General features: G+C 43.8%; 2 protein-coding genes across 2 annotated transcripts; one reads left to right on the forward strand and one right to left on the reverse strand.

Moving 5' to 3' along the window:
• Positions 1 to 1,451: 1,451 nt before the first annotated feature.
• Positions 1,452 to 7,033, reverse strand: LOC119382919 (small ubiquitin-related modifier 3-like). The gene is given in 4 exon segments (XM_037650834.2): positions 1,452 to 1,997; positions 1,999 to 2,040; positions 6,373 to 6,498; positions 6,824 to 7,033. Coding segments are annotated over 4 exon segments (306 nt in total). The 5' UTR covers positions 6,842 to 7,033; the 3' UTR covers positions 1,452 to 1,877.
• Positions 7,034 to 7,161: 128 nt separating this feature from the next.
• LOC119382917 (splicing factor YJU2) lies at positions 7,162 to 16,322 on the forward strand. The gene is made up of 7 exons (XM_037650832.2): positions 7,162 to 7,365; positions 7,464 to 7,564; positions 7,632 to 7,776; positions 8,351 to 8,485; positions 10,891 to 11,072; positions 12,725 to 12,854; positions 15,073 to 16,322. The coding sequence occupies exons 1-7, from the start codon at positions 7,342 to 7,344 to the stop codon at positions 15,394 to 15,396; spliced, it is 1,041 nt and encodes a 346-aa protein (XP_037506760.1). The 5' UTR covers positions 7,162 to 7,341; the 3' UTR covers positions 15,397 to 16,322.
• Positions 16,323 to 16,524: the final 202 nt, after the last annotated feature.

A 16,524-nucleotide genomic window follows, 5' to 3' on the forward strand; every position in this document is an offset into this window, starting at 1 on the left:
CATTTCACTGCTGAGGACACACTTGAATTATTATAAAGATTGCCAGTAAACTCTAGCAGTGATAATGAGGAGTTTGAGGGCACTGAAGGTGAAATTTGAATACCACCAGATTTGTTCACCGAGAACATTAGTGATGTCAAGGAACGAGCTCCAACTCATTGCTTGCGCATCCAGAAAAGACAAAGTACAGCCTACGCGAAGTACAGCTCCATTGGCCTACGTTTAGAGTTAGCATACCTACGCCCATGAATCACACCTCATTCCAAAGGCTTAGTTAAACAAGCATGGCTCTTGAAGCATTTGTATTTTGGCAGTGTGGTGTTGGACCATGTTGTCGAGCAAATTAACCTTCACGTTGAGTAGACATATCGAAAAAGGATGGATGCCATTGGCACGTGGCAAACAAGAGCTTTCACAGGGATGCTGATCCTTACGAGAGCCAAGTGCACCCAACTTCAAATGTACTGGTGTTCCGATAAGCTTTTCCTGCCATTGCCCAAATTGACATATTTGATTTCAGCCAGTTAAAACTGCTTCAAATGGAAAGCCAGGACATACGGGTCCCCAGTGATCAAGGCAACTTTACTGGACAGAAGGGCATATAGGTCTTATTAATAAAACGCTTCTCTTATAAATTTCTTATATATAAAACGCTTCTCGGCATTCAGATTTATTTTTCAGATTCTGAACTGATAAACAGCAGACATAAAATGTTGTAAACAATATTACATTTGTTCCCTTGTTGCGTCAAAGAAAGGGTTAAACCTCGTCCATACTAGCGGCAAGCTTGCCATAACAGTGTGCCCGTGTCCACTGCCATGGAACGTTGGGCACACAAGATTTGTTCAAAATGCACAGCATGCTTCACCTGCAAGGTTGGAATAATGTTCCAACCTTGCACAATTGGAGACTATGTGTGTGCAGCAAAAACCACTCAGATGACATAGTGTGCCAATGTAGCCATAGCAACTACTACTCCGTCACTGGTTGGCCAAGTTGCAAACATGGGTCCCGGACCCATGCTCTGAGCTGCAAGCAAAACTTGACATGTGTGAGCAAAACGGTCTGTTTTTGACATGCCTCTACGAGCATTCCAGTAAACATGTCTGATTCTGTATATACCTTTGCTGTGGTTGAGTGTACACACATTGCAACTTCTTGGTGGAGTCTAGCATAAAACATGAAAGCAGAAAGCACCTTGATATAATATTGTTCAAATATTTGAGTGCAACGCTGCACTTATATCTTGAGGAAGCAAGTTATATACTTGGAGCTTTACCCAGCGGCACTATTAATGCCTGCTTCAGATCTGTAGCTTTGGCTCCGTAGCCACAATACGCAAATGTACAATAAAACTTGTCAATGTTAGCAAAGACAAGTTTCACTTGAGTCAGTCTTCACATTCCACAAATAAAGATTGGAGCAAGCATGTATTAGTTGAGACACGTTCCAGTGTGGCGAGAACACTTTTATTGATGACATAGACGCAAGCACAATGAAAGATTTACGATTCGTACTTTCAAACAATGCAGAGACGACTGGGATAATTTGTCTTCAGCAGGCATTTAAAGAAAAAAAAGTGAAGATGAGGTGGGGAACAAGCAGGCAGGGCATACTGTATAAGTAACGGAAATGATAAGACATACACATACGAAAAAAAAAAAAAAAGGCCATTTGACGAACTGTAACACTGTACATAAAGAGGATAAAAAATAAGACCTATGTCAGCTTCCTCAGCAGATTTCAGAGGCAGGCTGCATGAAGTGCTTTAGTTTCGTTTGTTGTTAAACATGTTTGTTTACTCAATCATTATGTACAAAAAAATCAAAGACGCGCCGCACTTCGCCCGATGCAGTAGTAGCCCAGGCTGGCAACTGTCACAGTGTGTTCCCTCTTTGTGTGGTGCAACGGTGGCCACCCGTCTGCTGCTGAAACACATCTATGGTGTCGTCGTCCTCCATGTCGAGGCCTGCTGGCGTGTCTGTCTCATTGATCTGGCTGGCCGTCAAATCGGAACCTAACGTTCTGGATGCTCAGGCCCTGCAGTTGTTGCCACAAAGTTGGAAGGTTGGTCAGCAAAGAGAATTACAAAAAAAAAAAAAAAAAACTTGGTGCAAGGTAGACAAAAAGCCCCAACTATATGTGAATTTTGCTTGGTCCCTGAACATGTTTGTGCCTTACTTAATTCAAAATTGACCAAAAGTGAACATATAGCCTGAAACATGAGCACCACATGTGCAGACCATCTCTCTCTTACACGTCTCATGACCCACACACACTATCAGACTTTGCTGAATCTTTGGCAGATTGAAAGTCAAAGTGCACAATCTGTTCATTCTAAAAAGAGACAGGGCGTGCAAACACGGACACAAGAAAGAGATCAGGACACCACAAACGCCGACTAACAACTGAAGAGACACACAACGGCTGAAAAGAAAGAAGGCACGAAAACTTATCTGCGCATGCCCATGCAACCAGCGAACCTATCAATCCGGCACGCGTGGCGGTCTACGTGGAAGGTAACTGTTAAGGCATCTGATTTCATCTTTATGCAAGTTAATCGACGGTTGGCTCACGCATGCGCTACCACTATTCTCGATATGCCATGCTTCAATCATCAGGCGCGTTTCTTCATTTCTATGCCGGTACAACACTGCGCATTCATCGAATTTTGGCTTGCACTTACAATCTCGACAATGTAAAGATTAGAAGGTGAGCCTCCTGTTAGCGATCTCTTATGTTCCAACAATCTCTGGTTAATGCATCGGCCCGTCTGTCCTACGTAGAAGCGGCCGCAGCTGAAAGGGACCTTATACACCACACTCGTACGGCAATCAGTGAATTTGTTGGTGTGTTTTACGAAACAATTATCGGTCCGCTTCTTGTCTTTTACTCGCTCATTCTTCCTCTGCACAGCGGCACAAATCTTACCTAGCTTATTGGCAGCCGTGAAAACAACATTAACGCCGTATCTACTTCCTACTTTCTTTAGCCTGTGAGATATGCAATGAATGTAAGGAATACCTACGACACGTTTCTTCCTAACGCTTTCTGCAACCATGCTCAGACTTAACACAATAGACTTCTTTAAACGCTCAGCGACCGTGGCCACTGCATCATGAGGATACCCTACATCTAAAAGATGCGTAACCTGTGCGCTAAAGCTATCACTCATTTTGTGTTCACACGACTTGGTGAGGGCTGACTTAGGGCAAGACATGGCGATGCCGTTCTTTACAACCTTCGAGTGCTTCGACGAAAAATTTAACAGTGGTTTGGAAGATCTAGGAGAATACTGCCAGCACACGTGGTTCTTCTGGAACGTTAAGGAAATGTCTAGAAATTGTATTCCATTATTCTGAGGCACCTCTTTAGTAAAGCTCAGCCCTCCTCCATTTAATTCAAATTTTTCGCTCACGAAAGTTACCACCTTTTCAAAGTCCTCATCAAGCTAGGGCTGAGCGATTGGTCTCTGGGTGATATACTTCTTGGCGTCTCATTGTGCAAGGTAGCCAGACAAAACTCTACACATGCCTCAATAGTACTTGAAGCATTACAAAAGCTTTTGCAGCAGGAGAACAAGGCAATCTAGTCTAATACATCATTCCACGATTACAAATTTAGGAAGGTGCCTAGGGCCTCTTTAGGACCATCAAATTGGTACGTATTTCATCATTCTCCAATAACTTCTCACAAATCTCAGCCCCGCGGACAACCACTACCGTTCCATTGTTTCAAAGAGTACAGGCCCACAGCTGTTCTGTCACTTTGCAATGCCTCATAATGGCACTTAATCTACTATCCTTGCAACTATGCACTGTATTAACACAAGTGAGGCCATACCTATAAACCCAAAAGTTATGAGAGTGCCATCCAACCTGCATGTTGTTTGTGTGTAAGTCTACTTAAGAACTTTCTGCCTATAAGCATTGCGAGAAAGTGCCTTTGCAAATCTCCCACTTAGAACAAAGGATCACCAAGGGCCTCATGTTACCTCATGGTACTACAGTGTTGCCTCTAATGAAACTGCAGACCCAGCATGACAAATTGTTCTCACTGCTGCCACAATAAAATAAATTGCTGCGCAGTCATTACACAAGACTGTGTCTAGAGGGAGGCAGACACATTTTGTGACAGCTTGTACCTGCTACCAGTTTTTTTAGCTCCTGCTAAAATGGTTCCGGCAGAGTTGCGAACACCTTTTTGGACACATACACATCCCTTATTCATCATGTCTGTGTGACCCTTCACAAACCACATGCAGAAAAAATGTTTGTTGGTTTATAAACTGGGTACAAGATCCTGGCCAAAGCTACATTCAACCTAACTTGTAGCTTCAAATCATTAATGCATGTTTTTATCAAATAGGGAAGCTCGGTGGTTTCGCAGAGCATCAATAGGGAATATCGGTGCTTTCGCAGAGCATCAATATAGACGATTTTCCGCAGCTGGTTTATTAAATCAAACTAGATGGCGCCACTGGCGCCACCGCACCGTGGCCGTCCCCCTACCATGGCCGTCTCCATGGCCATCCCCCTGCCGCGGCCTTTGGCAGCGCTGCTCAATATGTCTCCATCCGCATCGCGTCTGCTCAGCGTTCCCATAGCGTCTGCACGCACACGAGTAAAAGCGAGCAGACGGCACAGACGGCAGCGCCGGAAAAGTAAACATGGCGGCGCCTGTGGATGTAGTTTCCTTCCGCCTCGAATTTATCACGTCGTCGTCCTGCTCTGTGTGGCCCGTAAGTTTAAAACCAACGCATTTATTTGCTTTATATTCGCGTCCTGAAGCTTCGAGAGCGATGTACTCGTCGGTATTTTGCAGTATTTCCAACATTCATTCTCATATTGTCGGAGACAAGGCTTTCCAGGCATGGCTAAACAAACACAGCTGATCGCAATAATAAAGACAAAGCATACCTGAAGTTTCTTCTCCAGCGTGAGCTGACACAAAGCGATGGCCGATTTTGCCATTTATTTATTGCTGTGAGGACAGTGGGCGAGTAGCAAGCGCGAGTTCGGATCGAAGCGGGGTGTCGCGTCTGCGTGGGTGCTGCCATGTTGGCTTGTAACCCCCAGCTACTGGCGGTTGCTAATACAACAATTAAAGACACAGATTAAACATATCCCTTATATTGTGGCGTGGTACGTACCAAACAATCAACGTTTTCAACTCTGAGGCGATTACATGTAGAACTATGTTTTGCTGCGCAAGCATGCGACTTGCTTACACCCTGCAGCAACCAGCTTGTGTAGTACGGCCACGGCCGCTTCGCTGGCCCAATGCGTTGGCTGGGGGAAGGCCAGTTACGATCACGTGAGCAAACATGGCAGCGCCCGTGCGCCGCTGCAGAAAATCGTCTATACACATTTCCTTTTCCATGCAGTGGTCTGAGAACTGGTCTCTGCAACTTTACTGCAGCCAACAATAGTACTTCTGACAGGGTTGTGTCAAATTGCAATGCCTGCCAAATTTTTGTGACAATTCTCATTCTAAGTGTATTAACGTGCAAGCCCTCTGTTGCTTTTTACAATGCAAATAGTGAGTCGGCTTTTGCCAGTATGTGCCTAGTCAGAAAAATGCATTTCCCAACAGCCAAGCCACATGTAAATTAGGCAAATACCCCAATTCAAGGCAACTAATTGTTTGTTTTTCGTGCCAAATCCACAATGCAGTTCAATATGTCATGACTGTTCGTTAGGAAAATTGGCTGCTTATAATGGGAACATCTCAATACAGTTATTTAAACTTAATTAGTATGACTATTGCCCTACGCAAATAGGCCTCGACAGCAACAGTGACAAATACAAGTGCACGTAACAACAGGCGTATTAAAGATACGAAAAGAAGTTTTACTGACGTCGGTACTTGCGCACTGGGCGGCAACAGTTACACGCAACAAGTGTTCTAACCCTAGCCATGTTAAACACAATGAACGAGAAGAAAAAAACAGCGCAAGTACGTCGCGCTTCTTTTGACAAACAGAACTACGTGTAAAGTTTTTTTTTTTTTTTTTGTAGCGACGTACAGACAGTGACACGACCAGTTGCACTATTCTTCCCACTTAAAACGTCACAAAAAGAAACCAAAACAAACAAGCGCAAGATGTTCGCAATACACCGGGTTTTAGATCGCCGCCGGCTACCTGCAAGCGGTTAGGCGGCAAAGAACATTTACGCCGTGCCCGTGCGTTTGCCACGAACCACTTAGCTAGTGCAATAGGAGCTAATGTATTTATCTGTCGGCCGAGCCCTTAAAAGATAGGAGCCCCAAGATTCAGAGCACCTAAAGAACTGCGGTGCACCCGAGAAGCGCCGCCTTCCCTCCAGTTGTAACGAGAGGAAGACAAAAAACAAAAACGTGTTAACTTACCGCACGATCGCAGTAAGTCGTCATGAGCTTCCGCAGTGGCGTGTGCTTTTTGATTTTGAAGTGGACGACGCTGCCGTCTTGTCCAACAACCTTCAAATTGATATGTTCGTTGTCTGGTTTAACGTCCTAGAAGTCGGAGGAAGAAGGGAAACAAGCGCGAAACGATTAGGTGCGAACTTTTGTAAGCGCGTGCATTTATCAAGACACCACGTAGAGCAACTGAGAGAGTACTACGAGCTGTTCAACATCCGCCAACACAATAGAACGTCGGCGAACAGCGCTGCGGAAAGAACCACGGGCCTGCGACTGCCAACAACACGGCGAAATTTCCCTCCTTAAGCCTAATTCAAACACTCGCCGCAACATGGGCTGAACGCGGCAATACCTCTCTCGACTCGCTTGTAAAGTGGTAGTGCAGAAAATTCCAGGCCAGTGCTATTGTAATACGTACCTTCTTGTCGTCCGACATTTCTTTTACACTTATTATCACGCTAAAACGCGTCTACCCTGCCCAAAATGACAAGAGAGCTGGAAAGCGGGGCCGGAGAAGCAAGCGGCAAAATGAAGCGGCTCACTGCGGCTGAATGACAAAAAAACTTTCGGCAGCGAAAGAATTAAAAAGCAAAAGAGGACGATCACTCGCGTTTCGTTTGGAGCGTTGGCGAACGACAGTATTGCAATTATTAAATAGAAAAATGGCGCTAAATTTACGTTTCGTTGAATACGAAGAAAATTAACAAAATCGAAACCAACGGCTCAGGAGGCGAAACTATCGGTGTTCGTATTCTGTAACCGTTGGCTCAAACTGCGTTGCGTTTCGCATGGCGCTTCTCCGACTCTCTCTGACTGCTTCATCGCCGTGAGTTTTCGTGGGCGCACTGAATTATAACTGATCTTCACCCTCGTAGTTGTCATTGTATTTCATTCTTCAGTGTTTGTTCTGATCACCGTTAAGCAAAGGGCGCGACAATGTCTGAAAGAAAAGTTCTCAACGTAAGTGCCGTGTTCGATATTTCTTGGGCTTGTTTGTAAACATAGTTTTCACGCCCAGTAGTTCAAATGTCTAATGCACTCACTTTCTCTCACTTTAGAAATACTACCCTCCGGACTTCGATCCGTTGAAAATACCGAGACTTAGGCTTCCCAAGGACAGACAGTACACGGTTCGTCTCATGGCTCCTTGCAATATGAGGTAAAGTTCAACCAGGAGTGTGTCGCCGTAAACACCCGTTATATGCAAAATACCTTGATTTTTGCAGGTGCAAAACGTGCGGCGAATACATCTACAAGGGAAAGAAGTTCAACGCACGGAAAGAAACCGTGCAGAATGAAGATTACCTTGGAATCAAAGTGTTTCGTTTCTACATCAAGTGCCCACGCTGCCTTGCTGAAATAACGTTCAAGGTATGTTGTCACTTGTGCTTAAGCACATGGGCTTAGTATGTCAATTACTAATGATCAAATACCTGTTTGCTTAATTTCGGTTAGCTTAACGTACCTGGTGTAATAAATGATCAGGTTTTTACCGCTTACAACCGAAGTTTGCAGCTTTTCATGGACCGACGAGGTCCATGCGACAGGCTGGCCATTGGCAGAATGAAGTCATCGCTGAAATGAAGGAGAGCGCTTCGAGCGTAACAACTGTAACAATCTATAGTATGAATGCTTTAGAGGGAAGCCACTTTCGATTATTCTTACAGCTCGAGATGACCAGTTTTTGTGCAGCAAACGATTTGATGGTGGACACAAGATCCACAAGCATCATTCTTTGATTTTGTTGACTAGGGCGTGAATAAGCAGCAGTGCGAGCAAACTTGCTGCTCAGGTTGTGTAACTTGCAGTTCACCTGCAGAAATGTATCACGGGGTTTGAGGTCGTAGCTGTGTCGTGGTGCCTTTTACCTTGACTTTTTATTCCTACTTTCAGTAATATAAGCATGTGGAAGGTCAGTCTCTGATGTGTTTTCTTCGTTTGCTAGACAGATCCTGCTAATTCTGACTACATCGTGGAGCATGGGGCCACCAGAAACTTCCAGGCTCTTAAGCTGGCTGAAGAGGCAGCTGAGCGTGAAGCCAAAGAAGAAGAAGAGGAGGAAAAGAACAACCCTATGAAGGTACCTGAAGCAAATCGATTCGTTTTCCTCTTTCACCCATTTTTTTCATAGTTGGTGGTGCTTTTGCACTATTCTTTCCTTCGCATTCTATGCTTCAATGTTATTTTGGGGGAAGGGGGGGTTGAAATCGAGAAATGTGAAGGTTGCGTGTTAATCACATGAGGCTGCAGTATTGATTATGCACTTGATGAAATGAAGTAGTCCTATGACACATCTTTACACTTTGAGTTACGGACGCTTCTACCTGCCATTGTCGCCAAAGTACAGCCAACTCTGTTTCATTTCCTTAGCTACCTCCCAGCCATTAGAAAAACCAGTTGACCAACAGGGTGTCGAACTGAGCAATGTCATGCATGCTCATAAAGTAACGCTAGTGTAGTGCGTGTGTACACCAGATAAATAAAGATGTTCAAACTGTGGGATTTCAGCTCTGGGCCCCTTGCTAAACCACAATTCTCTAACCACAGGTGCTTGTCTCAACTAGCAGATTAGCACACCTGTTCTGAACCACAGATGCACTGGTTGCAGACTCCATTATCTGCATGACGACACACTAAAACAACAAACGCTACCTGAAAAAACTGAGTGCAAGAAATAAATGTCATCAAGAGCACAGTTCTTTTAATTAAGTAAACCTGTCCATGCTTTCTTTCCCAAAGCGTCTGGTTCATAGTGTGTGCTTGGATGGTGCTCACATACTGTACGCATAGACTTTGAATTTCTGCTGTAATTACTTTTTTTACACAAGCTTGGCAGTTTGCAGGCTTGAAATTTTATTATTTTTATTGGCGGTGTGTTGCTGAACGTTTTGTGATGATTTTACATCTCAACAATTCAGGGCAATACTATCACTAATTAGTGATAATCAAGGTAATTTGTGCCATTCTCACTTGAAAACACCCCATAATGAACACCGAAGTCCTCTGAATGACAGTTCTTGATAAAAAGTTGTTGAATTGTGTGAAAATTTTTTTTGTGCTAGAAAGCCATGTTATGAAACAAGACATGCAAGCATGGTCCAAGAAAAATAGATGGATATGCTTTGTCTAGCCACCTCTTACGTGGAAACAAAACCTGTCGTTAAGCTTCAGTATAGCCAATTTCTCTGTATACACTGAAACCTCGATATGACGAACACAGATATAACGAAATATCGGTTATAACGAAGTAAATGAAAAATATTCTTGCAGTACCTACAGTGTTAGGAATATGCATTTATAACGAATTTATGGATATAACGAAGTTATCTTCGTGTAAGATGTAACTTCATTATAATGAGGTTTGAGTGTACAATGCAACCAGTGTACAGATGTTTCGTCTACATGAATTATGTCTAGCAAGGTAGGGCCTGTGTCAAAAGCATGCTACGGCTTTACTCAGGTGTGGAATTTAACCATTACAATGCCATGATATTATACCGAAAGCTGACCAAAAAATTCAGTATTGTTCAACGTGGAATCTTTTACAAGAAATGTTGACAATAGTCGAAGCATTGCTTCAGTTACATTTCAAACAATTCTTCGCAAAGGTGAATCATCAGGAAAATTTAATAGGAATTGTGAGTTTAATCCGATCGGAAATGTGAGTTGTTATGTTCACCAATAATAAAAACTCGTTGCAACTGCTTTTACGCCCTTGTTAACGCGATAGCGTTAAGGAGGTCGTGTTGTAGAAAATCCAGTGTTGTTGGCTATATTTTCCATGAGCAAAAAATTGTAATGGATTAAAAAATAGAAATAGTCAAAGAGTGCTTTGATTATTGCCAAATTTTTCAGGGCGGCTGCTGCAGACAAAGTAAAGCAATTGCATTGATAAGAAACTTGGATGAATTGGGGTCCAGATGGGAATCGAACCAAGGCCGAGATAAGCTACTAACAAACTTCTACTGAATAACAACAAATTAGACAATGAGGTTAAGATAAGATGAGCACCCAAGAATATTGTAATGCACACGAATCAGGCAAGAAAAAAAAGAAATTTGACACAGCAACTGGTAAAAAGTTAATACACTCTAGATCAGAATGTGTCCACTGTAGCTTCAGATAGGACATCAATTGGGAGCTTCTTCAAGTTCGCAGTAGTGTGAGCAAAAAAACATAAAAAATACTATATTTTAAAACTCACTCTTGTTGCAAAGATTTCCACTAGCATACTGTCATGATTTTTTCTTCTTCCTTCTATCGCCATTAGCAATGAATGTCATCACTCACGTTGAGACCAATTTCACCTCTTACAGGCCCCCCAAAAGAGCTTACAAATTTTTAATCGTTCCGTGAGTGGCTAGCCCAGAAATTGAAAAAAAGTGGTAGAGTTCATGAGTGGAATGCCTTTGGCTATACCAACTAAAAATAAAGTTGAGCAAGCACTTCCTCTTGAACTTTGCTGACGGCCAATCGTGCTTACAGCTGCTGGAGAAGCGGACAAAGGCATCCAAGCAAGAGATGGACCTGATTGAGGCCCTTGAAGATCTGAAGGATTTGAATAAGCGGCAGGCCAACGTCAATTTTGACGACATGCTGGGACGCTATGCTGATGAGAGGGAAGCCATGCTCCAGAAGCAAGAGGAAGAGGATGAAAAGTTTATTGCGTAAGCCAATATGTGTATAATTTTCACTACCACCACTCTCAGTTGAGAATATAACCTGAAGGGACTGGGAAAATAGGCTTCATTCAACAGGAGTTTCATATAATGAGAAAGCTGTATATGCACCACTCAAATACAAAACCATTCAAATTAGATGCATTTGTTCCGATCAAATTATTTCTTTACCGAGATTCTACTGTACATGGCCAATATGATGTGCTACAAAAAGCTGTGTGCTGTTGTTGTGGCTGACTGCTGTACACTTCACCGGTACACAAGCCCTGCCTACTAGTAGCGCCATAGATCTTGCGGATTTTCTTCTGCATAACATCGCCCTTCGTAAAGATGCTCCTGCCAGCTTCTCGGAGATTGTGGGCGATACCTTTTGTCTTGTGGTCCCAAGTGTTTCACGATATCTTCTCATAGTCAAGTAGCCATTGCTTATTACATCCGCAAAACTATGATCTCGCAGAGCAACTTAACTGAACGTCTACCGAAGCGTTAGCTTTCTACAGATCTGTGAACTCTGCCATAGGTCAACTTTGCATATTTGTTGTGCTGTGACACTACTGGCTACTTGCTGTTTTACCTATCATCTGCCATTTGGCCAGGCTCTTATTTTGCCCATGGACATTACACATCGACATGGAACACATTCGCCCACCGTCTCTGCTCACGAGGTAGTTTTCATAGCAGAAAAGGTCCGTCAGATTGCCCACGCTTGCCTCACTGCTTCCCGGAATTTCCACTGTGATAAGCAACACAGGGATTTACAGTATTTACCTGGTTTCTTTGTCCTCTTTTGATCACCATATCATGTTGGCCTATCAAAAAAACTTTTGTTGCATTATACAGGTCCCGACAACAGCGAGGCTGCTTCTAAGTACCCAGCCCTCTCACCCACACAGCCAAGAACTGATATTGTAATGTTGCTTGCTTGAAGCCCTACACATGCACCTTTCTTGGGCCACGTTAGCTTGGTTCTGGATTGTGCTTCATCGCCAGCCAGTAGCGTCACAATGAATAAGGCCAAAATTGGTCCCACTGCCGTGTTTTAAATGCCAGCTGGCGTTTCCTGTGTTGTTCATGATGCCGTCCATAAACAGCTGTTGTGCCCATCTCTGCTTCACAGTGTTATAAATATATTTACAGTCAAACTTTATCATAATGAAATTGCCTTTGTTCCAATATTCATTATAACTCCTATCACTTATATCTGAAAAAAAGTTTGTGATAGGTCCTGCTCGTAATTGTGAAGGTAACCTTTCAGTGAGGCTAGCAGGAAAGAATGGGATGGGTGCCGTGCTCTCAGTTGTCTTGCCAGCTTAGGCCTATAGACATGCAGCTAGTATATGTGCGCTTTGTACACAAGATCAAGATGCATCGCAACAAAAAGTCAGTCTAATGGAAAACTTGACCTTGCGTGAGTCAACAGCAACAGTGACATACTACTGCAGCTGGTGCCTGTTTTTCGTTTAGAGTGTGAAATGTTTTAGGTGGATTAGTATTTAGACAAGAGTATTCAGGCTTAATATGGAGGACCTCAATGTGTCTGCAGAAAGAAAACTAAGAGGCGTGGAAGATAGGAGGTTAGTAAGCGCTGGTCCTTCGGTGATCACAAATTGCAGTACTTTTTTCCCCATTTCTCTCTTCAGGTCCGTATTTGGAAAAAACGAAGGTGCCACAGTGAAAAGAATTATTGAAGACAGTGACGAAGACAGTGGGGAAGAAGTGTCGAAGAAGCCAAAAACAACTTATGAAAAACCTACGGATATCCTAGCTGAGGTAAGCTCCTGATATCTTAGGAAAGTGAAAGCGGAAAGGTTTATGTTGGCTATGACACATGCCTCACCATGGTGGCTATGAAATCGGGCTGTTGAGCTTGAAGTTCTGTTTCGTTGCCAGCTATTGTTGCCAACTACATCACGAAGGGGGCAAAATGTGAAGAATACAGTGGGCGGATGAGCAGTGGCCCACTAAATTTACAAATTGGGTACTAAGAGGATGGATGGCAGTATAAGATGGCAGAGTGTTAGGTGTTATGATGAAATTAGGAAATTTGCAACTAAAGGATGGTACCCGCCATGGTGACCTAGTGGTTTTAGCGCTGCAACACTAAGCAAAAGGGCATAGGATCAATTTCTGGACTTGGTGGGTGCTTTCGAAACATCTGTGTACTGAGATTTATGTGCACTCTGAAGAACCCCAGGTGGTCAACATTAATATACTATGGCATGTCTCGCAATCATATTGGGGTTTTGGCACATAAGAACCTCATAATTTAGGTAAAAGATGGTATCAGGCGGCACCAGAGTGGGGTAGTAAAACTGCTTGAAGAGGCCTTCTTTCTGTGGGCATAAATAGGTCGATGATGACCATTTGGATTTAGGGTCAGATTAGAATTACATGTGCTCAAAGTTAACCCAGAGCCTTTCATTGTGGCATCTGGTGGCGTCGTGCACAGTTTCAGATGTTTAAACTTAGCAATTTAATTAAGACAGGGTGAATTATTCAGTGTTACTAAGAATTGTCATAATCCCAAATAGCCAAGTTCTGCAGATCCAGTAGGTTGGCAGCATTACTTCATGTCTTCAGCCCTAATTGAACCTCCACAAGAACCTGTCAAGGGTGAATTGCATTTTCTTGCAAATTATATGACGGCCAGTCATGACAGCTGAATCCACTGTGTTTCTCCTAATGTTCGTCTTCCCCTTGGACCAAAGTGTAGCCATAGGTATTCATGGGAAATTCAAATTTAGTTAGTTTCAACTCTGCATCATTTCTCTCCACAATGCGACCGCTAATCACTAGTGGCCGATGGTTGATTCCATGTACTAGCTTTAGTGCCATTCATTGTCTTAAAGGGGTCATGAAGCAGCCCTTGGGCTTGTTGAAAAAACACATCCTGTGGAAAGCTGAGACGGTTATGAACTGCTCTGCCAAATATTACAGTCGTGTGCGCCGCGTAAAGTCTGCAAGCGGAGCGCAAAGTTGCCGTTTCCTCAGGCACCCTCATTTCAAACAGAGGCGGGTTCTCACTCTTGTCGGTGGGCGGGGCGTCTGCACGTTGACGTCGCGGATCTGCCAGTTTGCGTCGCAAGAGACATAGCATGCTTATTGGCCAATAGCCGACGTAAATCGAGAGCGGCGTTCGGATCAGATGCGCTTCTTGCCACGGGGTGCCACCACTTGCCGGCGCCGCATTCCTCAGTACATGGTAGCCGCACTCGCGCACGCGAATCACAGCGGGAGAGCGATCGCGTTGCAAGACGCGCTAACGTAACTTCTTTCCCCCGTGCCATCCCTCCCTATGTAGCTTCCAGTTTGCTCGTCGGCACGAGAAAAGAGAGAAAGTGCTGAGAGCGTGCGCCGAACCCCCGTAACTCCGCTCATTCTTGACGGATTCGAGAAATTTTTGCGGCAATCGATTCGGGAGGCAGTAAACTCCGATACTGAGGTCATTAGATCATTACTTGGAAAAGTGGTTCATGACCCCTTTAATAATATAGCTGACTGGGCGAGTTGGTTCTACAGCCAACTGTTGGTTGCCTGTTCTACAGCTTGGATACTTTCAAAAGAAGTTGCATTATTGTACATAATGGTTTTCATTGTGACAAGACATACTATAGTCTCATTACGGCGAAAATAGTGCATACAACAGGATGGGTGAAACAGGCAAAGCAATGCGCTGACATTTCACCCATCCTGTTGTCTATGATGTTTTCACCATAATGAATGCATACCAACTAGTCCAGCTCAGAACCCTTATACTAGCATAGGCACCACAAATTTTAAAGCTGTGTTGGACGTATACCATGGTATACAAGGTGCCTGAGCATCTGCTTGAAAGCAGAGGGAAGGCTGCAATGCCTTGCATTAGCACATGTTAGCGACACCCCCCTCCCCCCACTCTAAATGCACATTTTGATGCTCGAACATGTGCATCTGAAGATAGGTATAGTAGGCACACATTTTGCTGGAATAATTGGTGGTCTAATTGCAGGACTACAGCATGCAGCCCGCGAAAGCTGTGAGCCAATCGACGGCTTCTGGTGCGTCTGGAAAATCCACCTCTTTGAAAGCAGCACTCGCCGGTTTAGTGCGGCCAAAGGGATCATGTGCTTCAGGAGTCGGTGGGACTACACCTCAATCCCCTAGTTCTTCAAACATAGCACAGTCGGCGCCATGTTCATCGACAGCAGCAGTCAGCGGGACTACGCCTCAAGCTCCTAGTTCTTCAAACAGTGGACATTTGGGGCCATCTTTGTCAACAGGACTTAGCCTGTTGGGCACGTACTCTGCAAGCGAGGAAAGCAGCTCAGATTGATGGCAGCACATAGCTGTGCTTTACGTGTATTCACTGCCAAGTGTTCGACAGTGCACAATGCATTCTCTCAGTGCGTTCATCTGTACACCCTGAACTGTCACACATATGCTGCTGAGTTGAGATGTCTTCAAAAGGACATGCTTGTTTCAACACATTATATTAATCTGGTCGTTCTTCAACGACACATGACATTGTGCGGGGTAAAGCTAATTGTTTTAGCACTGTATTGCCAAGTGTAATTGCGTAATTGAAGTAACAGGCAGGCAGTTTTACGGTTCCACGGTTACGGTGCATACTCGGGAAAGATCTAGTGAAGGTGCATAGCTGTGCAGGTAACATCTCAGTCTCGTTAGATAAGCCCCTCACAGCATCATGACAACAGGGAGATCTGCCGAAGTGGTGCCATGACAGCTAAATCCTTATGATGGGTTGCCTGCTGTTATTAGTGGAAAAATATGCATCATGTAAGTTATTAGAAGCAAACAAAAGCACTAAAAGTAGGTGGAGGAACATGAAATAAGCATTTTAAGAAATAATAAGCAAAGGCAGGAGGAAAAGTAGTATTCCTCACTTGATAGTACATGGTGAAATGATTGCATAAGATTGTTACAACTATCTTGCTCTCGCTGTATGACGACAGAAAAGTTGAATAAAATATGTAGCTGAGATTGAACCATGCAGACAGCGATAACCTACTGCACATAGATCTTCACAGTGCATCTTCACAATTTTCCAGCTTGAGAGCACCACCATGCTAGTATTGCTGTACAGAAAAAAAAGTTATAGGCACAAAGAAAACACCTTTGCTCCCTTCTATTCTTTCTTTCGGTGGCTTTCATTTCACTTTGCATCCCGTCTTGTTAATTTCCCAATGTCATACATTTTGAGATTTGGCACTGTCTTGAATAGTGCTGCTTGATCACCTGTTTAAGGGGGGACGCGGGTCTTAGAATAGTAAAAAATGGACAGAAAATCAGGTTTGAGAAAAACGCATTTAGGCATGTTTGCACCCCTAAGCAGCTGCCCTCAAAATATTATCGCCGATTTCGCCCGGGAAATGGGTTAAACTTATTTTTAAGACGCCACGGGAGCCGCAAAATGCATCTCAACAGGCAAAATTTGTTCAAA

Source organism: Rhipicephalus sanguineus, chromosome 2 (assembly GCF_013339695.2).
Source record: "Rhipicephalus sanguineus isolate Rsan-2018 chromosome 2, BIME_Rsan_1.4, whole genome shotgun sequence".
NCBI classification, from domain to species: Eukaryota; Metazoa; Arthropoda; class Arachnida; order Ixodida; family Ixodidae; genus Rhipicephalus; species Rhipicephalus sanguineus.

Coding starts and splice junctions, on each gene's coding strand:
- LOC119382917 (XM_037650832.2), top strand. CDS start 7,342: ATGTCTGAAAGAAAAGTTCTCAAC. Junction 8,486..10,890: donor AAAAGAACAACCCTATGAAG/GTACCTGAAGCA, acceptor TCGTGCTTACAG/CTGCTGGAGAAGCGGACAAA. Junction 12,855..15,072: donor CTACGGATATCCTAGCTGAG/GTAAGCTCCTGA, acceptor GTCTAATTGCAG/GACTACAGCATGCAGCCCGC.